Source organism: Vulpes vulpes, chromosome 14 (genome assembly GCF_048418805.1).
Source record: "Vulpes vulpes isolate BD-2025 chromosome 14, VulVul3, whole genome shotgun sequence".
Lineage (NCBI taxonomy): Eukaryota > Metazoa > Chordata > Mammalia > Carnivora > Canidae > Vulpes > Vulpes vulpes.
In genome coordinates, this window is record NC_132793.1 from 119,055,127 (window position 1) to 119,073,942 (window position 18,816).

The 18,816-nt window shown below is 53.4% G+C and overlaps 2 protein-coding genes across 11 annotated transcripts in view; one reads left to right on the top strand and one right to left on the bottom strand.

Annotated features, from left to right (window-relative positions):
• Positions 1 to 4,519, bottom strand: part of EVC2 (EvC ciliary complex subunit 2) — a 127,500-nt gene extending 122,981 nt beyond the window's left edge. For 3 of the 5 annotated variants that reach the window (XM_072737796.1, XM_072737795.1, XM_072737793.1), the window contains exon 1: positions 4,237 to 4,518. In XM_072737796.1, the coding sequence (XP_072593897.1) occupies positions 4,237 to 4,440 (204 nt within the window). In that variant the 5' untranslated portion in view covers positions 4,441 to 4,518. Of the gene's footprint in view, positions 1 to 4,236 lie in introns of all 5 variants that reach the window. The other 2 variants (XM_072737794.1, XM_026002111.2) reach the window with 2 other exon arrangements.
• A 2,381-nt stretch (positions 4,520 to 6,900) lies between these two features.
• EVC (EvC ciliary complex subunit 1) overlaps positions 6,901 to 18,816 on the top strand; it is a 66,201-nt gene continuing 54,285 nt past the window's right edge. For 3 of the 6 annotated variants that reach the window (XM_072737798.1, XM_072737799.1, XM_072737801.1), the window contains exons 1-4: positions 6,902 to 7,189; positions 10,565 to 10,687; positions 16,395 to 16,478; positions 18,532 to 18,764. In XM_072737798.1, the coding sequence (XP_072593899.1) occupies positions 7,016 to 7,189; positions 10,565 to 10,687; positions 16,395 to 16,478; positions 18,532 to 18,764 (614 nt within the window). In that variant the 5' untranslated portion in view covers positions 6,902 to 7,015. Of the gene's footprint in view, positions 7,190 to 10,564; positions 10,688 to 16,394; positions 16,479 to 18,531; positions 18,765 to 18,816 lie in introns of all 6 variants that reach the window. The other 3 variants (XM_072737797.1, XM_072737800.1, XM_072737802.1) reach the window with 2 other exon arrangements.

An 18,816-nucleotide genomic window follows, 5' to 3' on the forward strand; every position in this document is an offset into this window, starting at 1 on the left:
CCAAAGTAACAGAGACCGGGCAGCAGGAGCCATGCCTCGGAGCTGCTTTGCAGGTCTTCCCAGCCCCTCATACCTAATGTGGGGGGACCCAAGTCTTCTTACACAGCAGCGTGTGGCCAGCAGGGCCACCACGTCCAGAAAGTGCCTTCCACAAGGCAGAAAGAGGTACCTCTTTCTCAAGAGTAGTCTCTGCTGCCATCTGGCAGGAGAAAAATCTCATGATAACAGCACAGAGCCAGGCTGTGTCCTCCTCCTAAGAAGCATAGCACAGAAACGGGGAAAAGGGGGCATTTCCCAGTGGAGAAACCCGGCTACCACCACTCCAGCCAGGAGGCCATGGTCAAGGCCAACAGCAATGAACCATGATGAGAGGATGCACCCAGGCAAACCCTGGGATGCGGCAGCCAAAGAAGCACCCGACAGGCTCTGCAAAACTACAAAGCTCATCAGAAATAAAGAAAGTCTGAAGCTCCAAGAGGAGCCTAAAGGGTGTGAGGTACGAGGTATGAAGACCAAAAGTAACTGTGTGCCCTGGATGCACTCCTAGAACAGATAAAGAGCATTAGGTTAAAAACAAAAACAAAAACAAGCTAAGAAGTCTGAATACACTATGATCTTTAACAATAATCTATCAATCTGAGTGATTAACTGACACAAATGTACCATCCTAGTGTAAGAAGTTAGTAAGGGGGGGCAGGGAAGGGGGCCGCCTGGGTGGCTTGGTCAGTTCAGCTTCTGCCTTGGGCTCAGGTCATGATCCCAGGGTCCTGGGATTGAGTCCTGCTTCGGGCTCCCTGCTCAGCGGGGAGTCTGCTTGTCCCTCTCCCTCCGCCTGCTGCTCCCCCTCCTTTGTGAGCTCATTCTCTTTCTCTCTCTGTCAAATAAATAAATAAATAAATAAATAAATAAATAAATAAATAAAATCTAAAAAAAAAAAAAAAAAGTCAGTAAGAGGGAAAACTGTATGTGGGAACTGAGGCAGATGCAAGGGAACCTTCTGTCCCATGTGCTCAATTTTTCTAAAATCCAAAACTCTTCTAAAAAAGAAAGCCGGTTAACTCACACAATATATACTTGTGAGGTCTCTGGAGTGCTCGGGGGCTCCAAGGTGCACCCCACACCCACACAACTGCATGTCTGTACACGGCCTGCCCTCTGGAATTTCCCAGCCACCCTTTCAACCTGCATTTGCTGTATGGCAGGCTCCACACCACCAGGTGAGCAAAGCAGATGTGGTCCCTGACCTCGCCGAGGGCTGGTGGTCTCCTTCCCAACAAACATTTCTACACGTGAGAGGCAGGGGCAGGTTCCAAGGGAGCAAACAATCCACGAAGGCCTTCGGTAGCCCCAGGTGCCAGGGGCTCTTTGCCATACTCTCAGAGGTCTCTCTGGTTTCTGGGTGTCGCCAGCCCGGGGGGGCCTCTCTGGGGGCCCCTCGGCCACGTGAAGCAGCCTGCTCTCACAGAGACCATGCTCAGGTGTCAGTCCATGGCCCCTTTCAATGCCGGGCCTTCCCCTCCCTGGTTATCCCTCTCTCCAAAATAGCAGCCCCCTGTCAAGGTCACCATGACCTCTGCAAGGCCCTGTTCAATGGCCAAGTCTCCATCCTCCCTGCACACAACGTCAAGAGCAGCATCCTCACCCCACATCACTGTGACCTTCTTCCACCCTCTCTTCCACGCTCCTGGCCCTTGTGATTACATCGGGACCACCCAGATAATCCATGAAAAACTCACTCCTTTAAGGTCCGCCGACTAGCAACTGGAATTCCACCTTGGATGTTAATTCCCCTTGGCCAGGTAACCTGACACATTCACTGGTTCTGGGGATTGGGATGCAGATGGCTTCGGGGGGCATTAGTCTGCCCACGCTGGGCCTTCTCCTCCCCAGGCCTCTGGGTCACAGTCTGGGTTCCCTTCCTGTCATACCTGCTGCTTGTTCTCATCTCCTCCTCCCTGGCCATGGGCTCTGGGCTCTGCCCTCAGGCTTCCGTCTCCCTGAGCCATACTCACTCCCCAGGTGAGCTCAGCCACTCCTGCGCTGACTGCCACCCGGTGTAAAGCTCCAGCTCGGATCCCTCACCCAAATCCAGGCTTGCTCGCCCCACGCTCTACTGTACACGGCCACCTGGTCAAACTCAGCAAGACCAGAGCAGAAATCTCAATGGCCCTGTGAGGCTTCAGCGTATTAGCCACTGGTGTCCCTATTCTTCCACTTGCTCAGGCTGAAAGCCTTGGCTTCCCCTTGACTCCTCTCTTTCTCTGTCAATTCATAGCCAATCCCAGCAAATCCCACTGGCTTCACCTTCAAAATACATCAGAAACCCCACAGCTAGCAGCCCACCGTTAACAACCACCCTGGTCCAGTACTCCTCCGTCTTGGCCTGGTCTCCCACCCGCCTCCTCTCTTGCTGACACTTCTGCCCTTGTCCTTTATCCTCACCCCTGCCACCGGGGTGCTTTAAAAAGATGAGCCACAGTATGCTGCTTTCTGGCTCAAAACCCACAAGGCTTCCATCTTACTCAGAATAACAGCCGGGATCCTGAGCAAAAGCCACAGGGCCTTTCCTGATCTGGCCCCTCCTCACCCTTCTGGCCTCACCTCTTCCACCCGTCCTTGCTCTGGCGGCCCCCAGGCCTCCTTGCTGGTCCTGGACGACACCAAGCACACTTGAGCTCTGGCCTCACTATCACAGCACTTAGGAAAGTGCTTCTCCTGGACATGACCTTGCCCTTCTCATTCCACTCAGGGCTCGGCTCACCCATCACCTCCTCAGAGGAGCCTCCCTGGCCACTCGACTAGAGAGCGCGCATCCCCATCTCTCCCAGTCCACTCTATGTCTCTCTGCACCCTAAATCACCACTGGCTACATTATAGACTGGCACCACTGTCTAGTTTCCTTCTCCTGCCCTAAGAATGCTGATGTCTTAAGAAGAGAGGCTGTCTTGTTCTCTTATATCCCGAGCACCCAGACCTGAGCCTGGCACCTGGAAAGCCATCCATGAGCACTGGAAGTGAATGGATGACTCAGAACCTCTTGTCCACTCAACCCATCACGGGCCTTCTCTCCTTCCAACAAACTTCTGATAGAACTTTCCACCATGGTGAGGATGTTCCATAGTCTGGACTGTCCAGTATAGCAGCCTCTAACACATGTGGCCATCAAGCTCTTGAAATGTGTAATTTAAATTTAAAGCTCAGTAAATTGACATAGAGTTATTACTTGGTCTTCTTCAGTGAAAACCTAATAATAAAAATGAAAAGAATCTCCTTTAAGAGATGTACAGCTTTAAAACGTGTAGCAAGTGTAGCAAGCACCTTGGGGCCTGCAGGTAGAGAACCCAACAGGATCAGAGGAGCTGGGCCCTGGGGAAGGACAAGGAGGACCCCAAGGCAGTGAATGAGGAGAGAGGCCACTGAACAGGGCAGGCCTAAGAACAGAATCCTAGCTCTGCCAGGGGTCAGTGGGAGAGGGTGCGGACTGGGAAGGGAAGTGGTCACCGGTACACCATGGGCAGATCACCCATCCAGGACACCAGCCATGGGGGGAAATGGGTGATGGAGAACACAAATTAGAGGGTGGAGGAGAACCAGAAGAAGCGGTCACCAAATGCCAGAGGCTAAGGGGTGAGGATGAATTTCGGGGCTGAGATGGGGGTTGCAGGCATCCCGGAGCATCCAGAAAACTGGTGGCCAGCTTTGGAGGAATCTAGGGAGACAGCCAGGGCTCTGTGCCTCCCCAAAATTAGGGCCACAGAGGGAGGGGCTGATGGGAAGTGGATAAATTCAGCGACCAAGATGGGGCTGTCAGTAAAACTCCAGCCAATAATCCCAACTGTTCTTCCAACAAACCACTTACACTCGGGGATGTGCCTCTGCAGGCTCGGTGCCTCCAGGAAGGCTCCGGGCCTCCACCCACCTGCGGGGTACACGCACCCACCTGCGGGGTAGACGCACCCACCTGCAAGGTAGAAGCTGCAAAGGCTTAGGGCCCAGGAATCGGAGGCACAAGAAGAGAACCGACTCGCCCTGCACAGGTCACAGCCCCGCGTGGGGCCCACCTTCCCTGGGGCGCTGCGGGCCTGCGCGCCACGCACTAAGGTACACCCGAGCATCCCGCTCCGACCCTGCCCACCCCCCCTAATCTCCCTAACTCGAAGGGGCCCCCCCGCCGCCGCGGGTGTAGACGAAGCAGCGACTCCAGTGCCACAGGAGGAGGTGGGCGGCCTTCCTTACCTGCGCCGTCCGCTGGGGCCCCGCACCGGCAGCCGCTGGGGGGTCCGGGGGGCGCTGCCCGCCCAGGGGGCGCTCGAGGAGCCCCGGGCCCGCGGGGAACCCGCCTCCTGGGGCCCCGGGCCCTGCGGGCAGCGCCAGGGCGGCCGCCAGGAGGCCCCCGGCCAGCACCCAGGTGGCCCGCCCCGCGGCGCCCCGCGAGCCCATCGCCCCTCGGCACCTGGGACCCCGCAGCGGCGGGCGCGCCGGAGCCTCCGGAGCTTCCGGACCCCAGGCCCGCCCCGCCGCGGAGCATGCTCAGTGCGAGCCGCCCCGGAAAGTTTTCTGGAGCGGACTCGGGCATCCGCGGCCGGAGGGCGGGGAGGCGGCGGGGAGGGGACGGGCGTGAGAGGGAGGGAGCGCGGCCGGGCCACTGGGCTTTGCTCGCGCCCCGCCCAGGAGCCTCAGCTCCACCCAGATCCGAAGCGGATCGCGTCACTCCTTTGCTCCAAAGAGCTCAGGGATTCCAAGCGCTCCTCCACGGATGCCTGCCCGAGTTCTCAGCTCAGAACCACCTCCTCCAGGAAGCCTTCCCTGACGCACGCACACACCGGGCTGAACCCGGAGGCTGCTCCAGACCCTTATTAGAGAACCGAGAAGCGTTCGGAGAGGCAGAGAGCCTTGTGTGCTGGAGAGCCCGGAGGGGACAGGACAGCACGGGTGGGCTGGGAGGGAGCCTGGCCGATCAGGAGCCAGAGGGAAAGGCCACTCTCACTTCCCATTGGATTTAGTTCAGCCGCATTCGCCTCCTGCTGCCTGAGCGCTTGCTGTGGATCAGCCCCTGCACCTGGCCAGGTACCCACCAACTTCCAGGGCAGGCAGATTGTCAGGCCAGCCACTCTGGGACGACTCCGGGGAACCAGAGGGGATTTGGCGTCTGGAGCCAGGGCTCAGCAGCTGAGCAAACTCCTTGGACTCTCATGGGGATAGGGTTGTGCCTTGCCAAGGGAGGCAAGGAGGTGGGGAGACAGATCCTGGGAGAGGACCAGGGAGAGCAGTTTCTCTGCTTCCCCCTGCGTCCCCTGAGTCGTCAGGGGCCTCTCCTTGAGGAGAAGGCTCCTCTTCTGCAGGGCACCTGGTCACGCAGGCTCAGGCCAGGAAGCCTGGCATCTGTGAGTTCCTTCACCCCCAACCCCTCCAAGGACAGGCCCTCCCTCCCTCAACATGGACAAGGCAGTGAGGTTTGAGACTCTGAAAATGTATTAGCCAGGCTTCCCACAAGAGGTACACTGCCCTGGGGGTACCTGGCAGAATGCCAGGAGTGAGACAAGGTCAAAGGCTAGATGCTAGCATATTGCTGGAGCGTCAGTTCTATTTGACATGGGTCATTCAAAGGATGATTTTAATATACAAACAACTTTATAATGAAGTAAAATGCAAAGAACACTACATTCTGAGTATCCAAAGAAATAGCATAAAAAGCAAGAGCTTCAGGCTATTATCCCATACACATTCCCAGAAGCCTTGGAGATGCTTTGAAGGAAGCATTAAACAGCCCTGTGTAGCAGAGGGTGTGAGCCCTGTAGCCAACCAGACACAGCTGTTCATACACCTGTCTCATTCCTAGTTGCCAGACCTTGAATGAGCAACTTCTCTTCTCTCGCTGTCCATTTCTTCTTCTATAAAAATTAAGTCTGGATAATAGGCCCTGTCTTGCCCACCCAGAAGGTTGATGAGGTGATGATTTAAAAACTAGAAACTTAAGCGAACATCCAGATTAAAGATACAAAAGGCCCTTTTCCGTTGAAGTGGATCCCTGTGGCACTCCTGCCTTGGCAGTCATGGGGAAGTAAGCCCCAAAGGTGTGTGTGTGTGTATGAGTGTGTGTGTGTTCACTGCCATATCCCCAGGACCCGCAGGACCAGAGCTAGCATCCCGTAGCTGCTCAGTAATGTTTGCTCACGGAGAGAACAGATGCTGAATTCACCTGGTTGCTTATCTCCCCGCACAGCCACGAGATCCTCAATATCAGGACCTTGTCTGGCTGGTTGCTGGCCCGTGCTTGTTCCACCAGCAGGTCCTCTGTAAAGGCTGAGCGGACGGGGCTGAACCACGCAATGCCTCCTTCCTAGCGGGGCCTGCGTGCAACCATCTCTCTACGTAGCATCATAGAAGAAAGGGTTGACTCTCCATGGAAGAATGGGATTAAAAGTTCAGGCTAACAAGTTCAGAGGTGGTGGCGGACTGTGTGGTGCAGGAGTCGGACCCTCAGGAGGTCACTTGGCCGCTCGGACCCAGAGCTTCCTGACCCGGAGGGTGGGCAGAGATCAGAACCCGTCTAAGAGGGCTGTTGAGAAAGTTAGTGGCCTCAGCAGGCTACATGCGTAGCACATGCTAAACGCTCAGTGCACGTACCCTAGGGACCTCCCAGTGGCTGGGCGCCCCCTTCCCTCCGGGGAAGCCTGGAGGCCAGGAGCCTCCTCGGGAGGTCCCGCGGGCGGGGAGCGCGCCTCTCCACTCCAGGCTTGCCCAGTGCGAGGGCCCGCCCGGGCGGGGGCGCCTCCAAGCTTCGGGCGGACGGTGCAGGCTCCTCCCCGCGGCGGGGCGGGGCGGGGCGGGGCGGGGCGGGAGGAAGCGGAGCGCGCTGGCGGGCCCACGGCCGTGCTGCTCCTCCGCCGTCTCGTTTGCTCGTGGCCGCGGGCCCGCTGGCGCCGAGCTGGCGGGGACGGCGGCCCGGACGGCGGGCCGGGGCGGCGCGCGGCGGCGGGGACGATGCGGCCGGGCCGCCGCCTGAGCGCCCCCGATGGCCCGGGGCGCGGCGGCCTGCGAGAGCGACGCGCGGCTGCCGCTGGGCCGGGACGCGGGGTGGCCGCCGCCCGCGCTGCTGGCCCCCGCCGTGCTGCTGGGCGCCGCGCTCGGCCTGGGCCTCGGGCTCTGGCTGGGCCGCCGCGCCCCCCGCCCGCGCTCGCGGCGCCAGGTGGGTCCGGGCCGGGGCGCGCGGGGGGCGGGCGACAGGGGCGCGCGCGCGGGTCTCCAGCGCCCCGTGGGCGCTGCAGCGACCTCGCTGGGGCTCGGCGCACCGGCTCCCGCCCCGCTTCCCTGCTGGCCCAGGAAGGGGCTGCAGACCCCGTGCAGAGGGGGAGCTGCGCAGCGACAGGAGCGCACCGGCCTGGGGTCCCCGGGAAGTGGCCGCTCCGTGCGACTCCGCTGTGCGCGGTCACAGAAGCCTCGAAAGCCCTGCGAGGCCCCGGGCTCATCATCTGCAGCCTGAAGGGCCTGGACTCGCAGCTGGCCCAGGGCCCGGCCGGGCGAGGTGGACAGGAGGGCTGGGATCCCCACCCCTGTCCACCTGCTGCTTGCCTGCCCCGGGAGCTACCTCGCTAGGCTCTCCAGCCCCAGCTGCCACACTGGCGTGCACTCATGCCTTCATTGGCTCATCCATCCCTGCGGTGAAAGTGCGACCAGTGTGCCAGTGGCACAGGGTCCTCGGGCCTGAGACACCTCGGGCCTGCTCTTGCTGCCGGAGGTTCACAGCCTCCAGAAAATGGTGGCTCTCAAGTGAACTTGTAATCGTAGCACAACCTGGTGAGTTGGGTGACGGGAAAGAATAGCGCCCATAATGCTAGCACTTGGGGGTTGCTGACTGTGTGCAGCTCATTGAGCTGGACCCTCTACCTGAATTGTCTCATTAATCCCCAGAACAGCTTTGTGAGTTTGTTCTGTTGATGACCCCGTCTTGCATTTGAGGAAACTGAGGCACAGTGCGGTTCAGTGACTTGCCAAAGTGACAGATGTATGGCTCAGCCCAGAGTCACTGCATTCTCCATGGGTGTCAGTGGTCACAGAAGGGGGTGATTCGCGGATGCTTCCCGTGACCCTTGTGACGGAATTGGATGCTGTGTGGAGATGGCAGGCATACAGCAGTCGTGGTGTGGTCACTTTCTTGGGTCTTTGCTCCTTTGATCTTGCTGAGGGATAAAGTCTGGTAGGATCTGAGATGAGGTGTTTGGTCTTTTTTCCCTGGATTCCTGGCCCATGCAAGAAGGAGGCAAGTCCAGCAGGGGTCTTTTTTATTGCCGCTGATTTCGGAGGAGTGTTTTGCTGGAAAGGTGTGATGAAGGTTGCATGAAAGTAGTATAGTGCAAGATGCTTGCAGGTCCGTGTGAGGTTGTCCCATCCCACTGATGATTGAAGGACATGGTGAGACACTGGCTTCTTGTGTGAAGAGGGAAGTAATACGTGCAAGACCTTTCTTGGGTGCACTGAGGGTTTGTGGGCTTTTGGTTCTGTATTCCCACTACAAATCTGTGAGTGGTGGGAGCCGTCGTTATCCTCACTTTCCAGGTACGGAGGTCAAAGCTCCCCAACATTGTTCTTGGTCCAGGGTCACGTGATGAATAAACAGAGGGCCTGGATTTCAACCCCAGTGTGTCGGAATGCCTGAATCATAGCATTTAGTCAGCTGCCACCTGGTGAGGTAGATGGTGGTATCCGTCTTGGTCTGTTCAGACCCCTATAAGAAAAATACCATAAGCTGTGTGACATAGAAACAACAGAAACTTCTTCTCACAGTTCTGTAAGCCAAAAAAAGGTGTTAGTACGGCTGGATTCTGGTGAGGGCCCACTTCCAGGCTGCAGACTTCTCACTGTGTCCTCAGAGAGTAGAAGGGTCCTGAAATAATGATGCTCCCCTGTGAAGTGGATGAGGTTTATCTCTTGGAGTCTTTCTTATAGGATGATCTGATTGGGTCCTTCCCTGCAGAACTCTTATACTGACCAGGTATAACTGCTAAACAAACAATGCTTAAACCCTTAATATCATCATCTGCCCCTCTCCACTGCACCCCAGACTGGTACAGCCACAAAGGCTTCTTCCCTGGACATGCTGTGTGTGCTCCTGCCACAGGGCCTTTGCACTTGCTGTGCCCTCTCTTGGAAAGCTTGCCCCTGACATATCTGAGAGGCTTGCTCTCTCACTTCCTTCACATTTCTTCTCAAATACCATCTTGCCCGAGAGGCCTTACCCTCCCATTGCCATCTATTCTCCTGTCCTACATCTTTTTTTTTTTTCTATAGCACTTACCACCCATGACTTACTACATGTTTTCTTACATCTCTCTTCTGTCAGTGGAATGTAAACTCCATGAAGGTGGGGGCTTTGTTTATTTTGTTTGTTATTCCCTTCCCAGTGACTGGAATAAACCTTGTAACAGTTGCTGACTAACTGGATGACAAAAGGGGGTATTTCATCAGTGTAAAGATTATATCCATGAGCAGCCATAAGAGGGGCTTCATCAGGGTCTCTGGTATCATTATGATCTACAAAGTCATGGAAAACAGAGAATTCGCAAATGCCAAATCATTGCTCCTAGGGGAAACACAGCTGGCCAATACGTAACCTTGTTTTGTGTGTGTTTCTGTTTATAGACACCCCGTGTAATACATATTGTTGATGCACTAACAGTGAATGCACAGCCAACAGTGCCCTACCTTGTGTCTGAATGAAGCTTATCACACACACACATTTTTCCATGAGGCGCACGCCAGCCTTTTTGGCCCTAGGAACACCACACATCACTTAGCACTATGCCTTGGGCTCGTTTTAAATAACCACATTAGCAACAGAAAGCACAGAAATGTGGGGAAATAATGGCATTAACAGAACATGGAAGGGACACTTGTCTGCGATGGGAGACCTGACATATTAAGGTAGGGCGTGCCCTTGCTCACTCTCCGTTGGACATGGCACGTCAAGCAGCTCAAATTTTCGCCACTCTGCACATGCTCAGGAGTGACCCCAAAAGTACCACAAGTGTAGATTTTGGGGTTACAAATACATTTCAGCAAGTGAGCAAATTTACAAACACAGAGTCTACCGATAACAAAGATCAGGGTTCCTGATACAAACCATTCTATAATTTAAGGCTACCTAAAATATTTTCTTAAAGTCATCCAATGGCGTTATGGGAAAGAGCAAGAAAATTAAGATTTATGTACCATTTCTTGTGTTCAGCTGTAACACCCCCCCCCCCCCAGAGATCAGGCTACCCGGGGGCCACCAGCCCAGAAGAAACAATGGAGTGACCTTTAATCCAAGTGTGACCTCCAGGTCCTGAGGACATCCCAAGGCGGGGAGCCAGGGGGGCTTCTCAGGAAGCTGACTTCTGGATGGTCTCGAGGGCTGTGTAGCTGGCCCCAGGGGGGTGGGAGGCAAGAGGCCGCACACAGAGGGAGGGCCAGGTGGAGGCACAGAGATGAGCACGGGTCGGGTCGGGGGTGGATGGCTCAAGTCATGGGGTGCAAGGCTGACCGGCTTTCCTGTGTTTTCCCCACCTCCACCTTTGGATTTTAGAAAGACGATACTCAGAGTCTGCTCAAGAATTTAGAGTCTCACATACAGGACCCGTCGGAAACCGGCTCCCCATCCAGGAGGAGGAGGAGAGAAGCACAGATGTCAAAGGAGGAGGCTGTGGACGTAAGCTGCACGTTTGGGTTTCTTTGCTGTGTCACATGTTGGGGGTCATATGCCGCACCTAGCAGCACAGATGCCATCCAGATGAGCCTCTGACAGATGTCCTGTCCCAAGAGGCTGCTTTTCTGCAGTATCATTTGCATATGGCAAAATATACAAATTTTAAGTTTATAGTTTGATGAGCATATACACTCCGGTAGCCAATACCCTGATCTGGAATGTTCCATCACCCCAGAAAGTTCCCAGTGCCTCTTTCTGGTTTACCCTCCCCTCATCTCCCTGGTCCCACACCTTGCGTCTTCCAGAAGTAGCCACTGCTGTGATTCCCATCACCATGGTGGTTTTACTGTTCTAGAATTTCACGTGTACTTTCTTGTGCCGACCTTGCCTCAACAAACTGCTTTTGAGACTGCTCATGTTGTTGCACTCATCAGTAATCCATCCCTTTTAATTGCTCAGCCCACTGTGGTATTACAGTGGAGGTTCTTTCCCATGTCTGGCTATGCTGAGTAGGGCTTCTGAGAATGTTTGTGTATAAGTTTACTTGTTTCTGTTTCGTTTTATTTATTCTAAATTAATGTTACGTAAATATGCAGGAGTGCGGGCTGTGAGCCTCTTGATGGACATGTTAAAGGTGGGATTCTCCTTGTCCCTTCCTCACTGGCCCCTACCTTGTCCAGCCTGAGCCCACCCATAGGGCATCACTCTGTGTGTGAGCTCTATGGAGAGAGAAAGGGCATTTCTTCCAAAAGTGTGCTATTTGTAGACACTTGCTGGTCCCCAGAAAGTACCGTGGATCCTGGTCATGTAGCCTCAATTATCTAAAGGTAAATATAGATATTTAGGCAGGTAGAGAGAGAGAGAGAGACCACTAGAGGGTTCCTGAGAAATTGGGAAAGGTTTTATTTTTTTAGCACTTACTGAGTGCCAGGCATTTTCACATGTGTCACTTTTGAGTGATGTGCACACTCATGTGAATTACCCCCTGCATCTCTCCCAGCAGCCCCAAGAGGTAGATCTTATTTATATCCTCTTCTTGAAGATTCTGGAGGCAGGCTTCCTTTATGCAGCCTGGTGGAAAGATTGGCTGCCCTCGTGGGAGCTGGAGCTGAAGCAGGAGCAAGCCCCTGGCACGGAGGTGTTATGTATCCAGCTCGTGCTCCCTGCCTCTGTCCCTAAGTGCCTGTCTCCCGCTATGTGTCTGCATGTGTGTGTGTTGGGGCGGCTCTGTGTATCTCTTTCTCTCTCTCTTGTGTCTCTCTCCACGGGCATCTCTGTGTGTCCATGTGGCAGGTGGGTGTGTGATGTCTCTCTTTCTCTCATCTGTCTCCTTCTGTCCCTTTTATCCTGTGTTATCAAAACCCTGCTCACAGCATCGGAAACATACAGCTACAGAAAAACATAAACATGCACACTGTGTTCCTAATAGCCCTCTTCAGCCAAAACATGGAAACTCAAATGTCCATCAGCTGATGAGTGGCTAAACATAACGTGCTCTATCCATTTGACCGAATACTCTTTGACCATAAAAGGGAAAGAAGTCCTGAAACATGCTACCACATGAAGGGACCCTGAACATCTCACACAAACTCAAAGAAGCCAATTACAAAAGGCCACGTATTATAGAATCACATTCATGTGGAATGTTTGCAACAGGTGCATTTACAGAGACGGAGTAGACTGGGGCTTGCTTGGGCAGGGGTGATAGAGGAGAGCTAGAGGGGACAGCTAGCAGGTGTGGGGCTTCTTTCTGAGACGATAGAAGTATTCTACAATTGATTGCGGGAATAGCTCCACTTATCTGGGAATAGACCGGAAATTACTAAATTGCATACTTTACATGGTAAAGCATGGACACAACCCCGCTCACACAGAGGGCGCCCCTGGCGATGGTGAAAAGACACTGGCTTGGGGTGGGGGGCACGGCTGTCCCCTGGATCCCAGGAACCCAGCCCTGTCACCTGTTTGCTGTGTGATGCTGGGTGAGACACAACCTATCTGAGCCTCTGGCTTCTCGGCTTCACGGTGACAGTAGTGATGCTGTCCCCAGGGTCCCCCACAGGTTGGCCAACTACAGGACAAGTGTTCGTCAGTGCTCACAGGAGAGCCGAGTCCTGCTTCCCCAGCAGCCCCACTCGTGTGTTTACCTAGTAATGTTTTACCTGTTAACCGTTTAGCTATGCCAACTGATGCCCCTGACCAAGCTAATGATTGCCAAGAGTTAAGTTAAAGATCTGCCTGTTCCAGTGACTTCCTTGCCAAAATGCCCTGCCTTCTGCACACCCAGCTTGTCAAGGAATGTTGGCCAGGCCCGATTCGGACAGGGTGAGCTGAGCTCCAACTCTGATGCCCCAAAATGCATGGAAAACTGAGGCATTCGTGGTTCACACCGCTCCTTGCATGAACTTTATCTTGATAAACAGCTCACATCAGTCGAAAGCACACAGAATGTTCCAGAAGGCTCTTCAGCGTGCCACGACACAGCCTTGGCTCTCTTCATCCCTGTCCTTTTGCTCTGGCATCTGGCGGTTGGAGAGGGATGGTTCCTCTGTGGATGCATCTGTGCGCTCACTGAAAGAACACCTCTGTGTCAGCTAGTGACAGGCCTTTTCTTTTCCTGCAATTATGCTTTCACTAATTTTCTGAATAAATGCATCAAGTCAGCTGAAGAAGTTCTACATTGTAGGCTTGCACTACAACCAATTTTCTGTATAATTGTATTGCTACGGTTGAGAAGATTATCAGAATTTGGAAGGCATCTGAACTTAATAAGAAAAGCTGGAAAAAAAAAAAAAAACCTAAGAACAGCAGAAGTCTATTCATTCGCAGATTCTATGTGCCAAGTGCTTCCAGGTCCTTCTTCCTGACAAACACCATGACCATCATAGTGTCAGTCCTCAGTCCTTCACTGGCTTGTAGTCTGCAGGTGGATGGGCTGGAAATGCATATGCGCCCACAGGCTCCTCATAACACTGCGGTACCGTGTCAGCTGGGCTCATGCTTTGATGTGCATGGCTGGGTTCTGCTTCCACACATCCCAGGTGGACCCAGCATCTACATCCTGTTCTTCTAATTATGTTTTCCATGTGAAGTGCAGTTTTTGTTTTCTATCTCCCCTAGAGGGTAGAGACCACATCTTCCTCTCATTTTCTGCTCCTTCCATGCTATGCTCTCTCTTCACCTCTGTAAGTTTAGCAAGACACATTGCCCTCTGCTTTCCTAGCTTTGCTCGAGCAGGTGAGTCTCCACTGGAAAGCAACCAGAGCTGGCATCCCAGGCGTCCCACCTGCACAGCCGCACAGGATCTCAGTCGGGGCCCCACCTCTGGTTTCTGGACTCTGCTGTCCTGAAAATCTTCTTTTTTTAACTTATTTATTCATGAGAGACACAGAGAGAGAGTCAGAAACTAAGGCAGAGGGAGAAGCAAGCTCCCAGGGGGAGCCTGATGGGGGACTCAATCCCAGAATCACAACTTGAACCAAAGGCAGGCACTCAACCACTGAGCCACCTAGGTGCCCCATGTCCCAAAATTCTTAATCATATTTTAATCAGATGCAACCCCCCCCTTTTCATTTTGTATTGGGTCTCACAAATTATATAACCTGTTCTGAAGGCAACCTTTTTGTCTTACCACCACCCTTTGCTTTTTGTACCCACACAGCTTCAAGCAGAGATAAGAACTAGGTGCTGGGGGTTGGGACAGGCCATGTTCTGCTCCCTTGGGTCACAGCAAAACCAAGAAGGGTTTGAAGCTGGCCGTTATCGGGATTTCATGTTTCAAAGACCATCCAGTTGCCATATAGAGAACAAATTGGAAGATGTTAACTTCTGAGCCTTGATCCCTGAAATAGGATGGAAATCATATGGATCTCCCTGAGCTGGCTGTTGTGTGATGATTACATGAACAAGAGTGCAGAAAGAGCCCAGCATATAGTAGGCACTCAGTGCACAGATGGAAGCCAGCTTGGGGGCTCTGCAGCCCTGGGTAGTGGCTTAGTCCAGCACGATGGGTGTGAGTGACATTTAGGAATTGAAGCTGGTGGGATTTGTGGTTGGCTTTACATGGAAGGTTGGGGTATGGGAATGACACTGGATCTGACCTGTGTTCTCAGGAGCATGGTATGGCCAGTCCAGGAGTCTTCTCAACCAAACACCCACTCCCTGTTTAACTTCCTTGCTCTCACCCCCGTTCTTATTTGCACAATCTTGAAGGAGACAGAAAGGTGTCAGCTAAAGAGGAGGGACTCTGGAGGCTGGGAATCTGAGCTCAAATCCCAGTTCTGGCATTTGTGAGCTGTGTGACCTTGGGCTCATGGCTTAACTGCTCTGTGTCACCTGTCCCCTCTTGGGAAATGGAGACAGTAGCCTCTGTGATGGAGCCCTCAGAAGTGGAAGGAGGTGGCACATGTTGGTGGTCTGCCCCATTCTTGACATCTAGGTCTGTTTTTGTGAGTCATAAAGTACAGAAGGAAATGACAAGACCCAGCCTTTGCCATGTGGTGTCCATGTCCTGTTCAGAAGGGCATCATGGTGAAACCCGCTCTGGAGATGTCCCTGGGCCACACGCTGGCTCTGTCATGTGCTGCTTCAATGCCTGCATGAGGAGGAAGCGATAAATCCTTCTGTAGTCCCCCATGATGGGTTATCTTATGCCAAGTTGGCAACTGGAAATAGCCATTTGTGGTGGAGCTCTTTCTTCAGAAAGGTGTGGTTGAAAAGTGTTGAAGTATATGTGGGTACAGTTTTCACCCATCAGTTTGCTCAGAACCGATGAGGGATTTCCTGTGGTCTGGAGTGCCAGGTTCCTGACTTGTCTGCCTGTTTGCCATCATCACTTGCAGGTTGTTCCCAGAACATTCATTCAACACCCACCTGGCAAAGTGCAGGGGTGGCCGTGGCAAGAGAGAGATAGAGGAAGGATGGGATGTAGAGCAGTTGTGAATAAGTCTGTCCAGCTGTGGCCAGAGGAGGCTCCTTCCTACCATTCCTTTGAGCTGCCCATTGTTTTGCTTCTCTTCTGTTCCAGCTACTCTGCTGGGTGCTCTACGCGGTCTGGGGGCAGATATGGTGCCTGTTTTCTGTCTGGGAAGACTGAGGCTCAGAGAAGTGAAAAGACTTGCCCAACTGCTTTTCCTTTAAGGGTCTGATCCAGGGTCTTGTGTGAATGAGTATTGCCTTGTGGAAGTGTTCACGCCTTTGGCAATGCTAAAACTATTCTGTGTTTCCTTTTTTCCACTAAAGTGGTTCGCAATTTTTAGGAGAACTCATTAATTATTGTCATGCTATTTAATTACTTATTTCTTCCAAAGCTGGAGACTTGGAATTAAATAATGTGCTATCCAACCATCCACCCATCCATTCATTCATCCACCTTTCCATCATCCTCCCATCCATCCATCCATTCATTCATCCATCCATCCATCTACCCATTTGTCCATCTGTCCATCTATCATACATCCACCTCTCCATCTACCTATCCACTCATCTATCCATCCATTTTCCTCTCCATCCATCCATCCACCCATCCCACCCTACATCCCTCTACTCATTCACCCATCCATCTAGCAGGTGAGTATCTTGGACCTAAATGTGCCTGTTAAGGTCCCTTCCTGAGGCCACTGTTACAAATGGATGTGGCATTTTGGTAACTCTTAGTGGTGTACCCTTCATTTTACAGAAAGCACCCATGCCATTTGTTCTTTCTTCCCAGGAATATGAGCCATCTTTCAACAGTAACATCACAGCATTTGCACTGAAGGCAAAAGTCATCTATCCCATCAATCAGAAGTTCCGGGTAAGAGTCCTCAGCTCCAACTTAGAAATACAATCATTCAATACTGTTACTAGAGATTGGGGTATGAGTGGGCAGATTAAGTGTGTGATTTTTGGTTCTGCCTGAGGGTTTTACGGCAAGTCATTTTAATAGGGATAACTTTGAGGCTTCCTGATGGAGCAAGACTTTAGCATGAATCCACTTTATGACAGCATTGTCATAAAAGGTATTTTATGGGACAGGGTATAGCAAGGTATTCCCAGAACCCCAGGTGACAGCACAGTTGGGCTGTGTCCTTCTGTTCTAGACGAATACAAATACCAGCACTGATACAGTTATTAGCATTGCTCTTCATTCACCAATCCTCCATCCACCTTATTGAACACATCCTGCGAGGCTGGCACAGTGCTAGGCATTTCTCGGGTGTTGGGCATTTTATATCAGGTAAATCACCCTGTCATTGCCTCGCTACACATAAGGAAATTGAGGCCCAGGGAGGCTAATGACCTGCCAGAGGTCACCTGGCTGTGGGTCTTCCCCCTGAAGCTGGGAATTCATTCCTATGATCAGGAGTTCTGCAGACAGCAGTAGATCCCATGGTGCTTTGAGGAGCCGTTCGCCTGTGAGACTCTTCATGAAGGAAAGAGTCCCTGGTCTGGTACTTGAGGGATGTGCTGTCCACTCCTCCTGGCCATCAAGAGGACAAGCTCTAGAGTCACACAGACTCTGTCCTAATTCCCATCTCCACCATATTCTGTGGGCCATTTCCTGATTCGGCCTCTATTGCTTCATTTGGAAATGGAGGTGATGGGCCCTCCTGCCTCCCCCAGGTCTTTGAGGGTCAAAGGGGATAATAGACATAGGGTTTAGAATGGTGTGTGACATCCGAGCACTCAGTGTTCATTCAGTTTTTTCAATTATCATTTGCTTCTGAAGGCACCGGAGCCAGGCTCTGCAAATTCCTGCACCAAAGAAATTATTTCAGCTTGTTTAACACAGACTTTCCCAAATGAATTTTTCTGTGGAACCCTAATTATGGGGAGCAGTAACTGGAACAGTTCCTGGGAACATGTACTGGGGACCGCTCCATTCACTTAGCGATCTGGTGGGTGGTTGAAGGGACAAAACCACTAGACTCGGTATATTATTCCTTATCCACACCCCTTGCCAGGCAGGCTCCTGGTGGGCACTGGAGATTATCCAGTGGTCAGGACAGCATCATCCTCACCCTGGATGCCCTCATGGTCTGGGCAGAGATTGTGGGATGATGTGTGAGAACGGGCAAGATAGAAATAACCAGAGGCCCGTGGAGCCGCCAGTGGGCTGGGCCCAGCTACAAGGGAGGGAAGGCTCTGGGTCTGTCTGGAGGGAGAGACACTTTAGCCCGGTGGACAGTGAGTGAGGGCTGTTCCAGGCAAGGAGACCATAGTCTCAAAAGGCCCAGAAGTTTGAAATGCCAGGGGAGGCTTAGAGCTGGCAGCCAGCTGAGTACTACTTGGGCAGGCGTATCCTGGAACGGCAGGACAGGCTGGATGGAGGTGGCAGCTGATGTTTCTTGAGCCTTCCAGATATGGCAGGCGCTAGGCTGTGACCTCGCATGGGCACGGTAGCGCATGGGGCTTGAGCTCCTTGATAAGGAGCTTGGGGCCTGTGCTAGGGCAGTGGGGAGCCAGCTGGCAGGCCTGGGGTCAGGAGGGTGATGTGGGGTCAGTGTAGTGGTCAGCAGGTGGGCAGAGAAGCACATGCAGGGGTCTGAGATGGTGGGGGGAGAGGTGGGGAGGCAGGTGGACTGTGGGGAGCAGGTAGACCTGCAAGGAACAGGCCATGGTGATCAGCTAAGAGGTAGGTACCTGTTGCACAGGGCCTGGCCTCCTGGGGACAGGGGCCATGATATGGGACCCTGGGGCATGGGTGGGACCCTGGGACAGAAACTCTATCTGTTCACCTGCCCCACCCAGTCTGCCCCTGCCTGGGCCGCCCTGGGACCACTGTCCCAGATCACTGGTGGAATCACTGAAGCAAAGTCACACAGTAGGTCACACAGACTGAGTGGGTTTTCTCTCCTGCCGCTCAGCCGCTGGCCGATGGTTCCTCCAACCCTTCTCTGCACGAGAACTTAAAGCAGGCTGTCTTGCCAAACCAGCCAGTGGAGGCTTCCCCCTCCAGCAGCCTGGGGAGCCTGAGCCAGGCGGAGAAGGAGGACTGCAGCTCCTCATCCAGCATCCACTCGGCCACCAGCTACGACAGGTTCTTGAGCCGCACCTTCGTCCAGGCCAACAGCTTCCCCGAGGTGCTGATCTGTGAGAGGTGAGGAGGGGGAGAGACGGGGAAGCCGACCAGTGGTCCACGGCACTGTCCA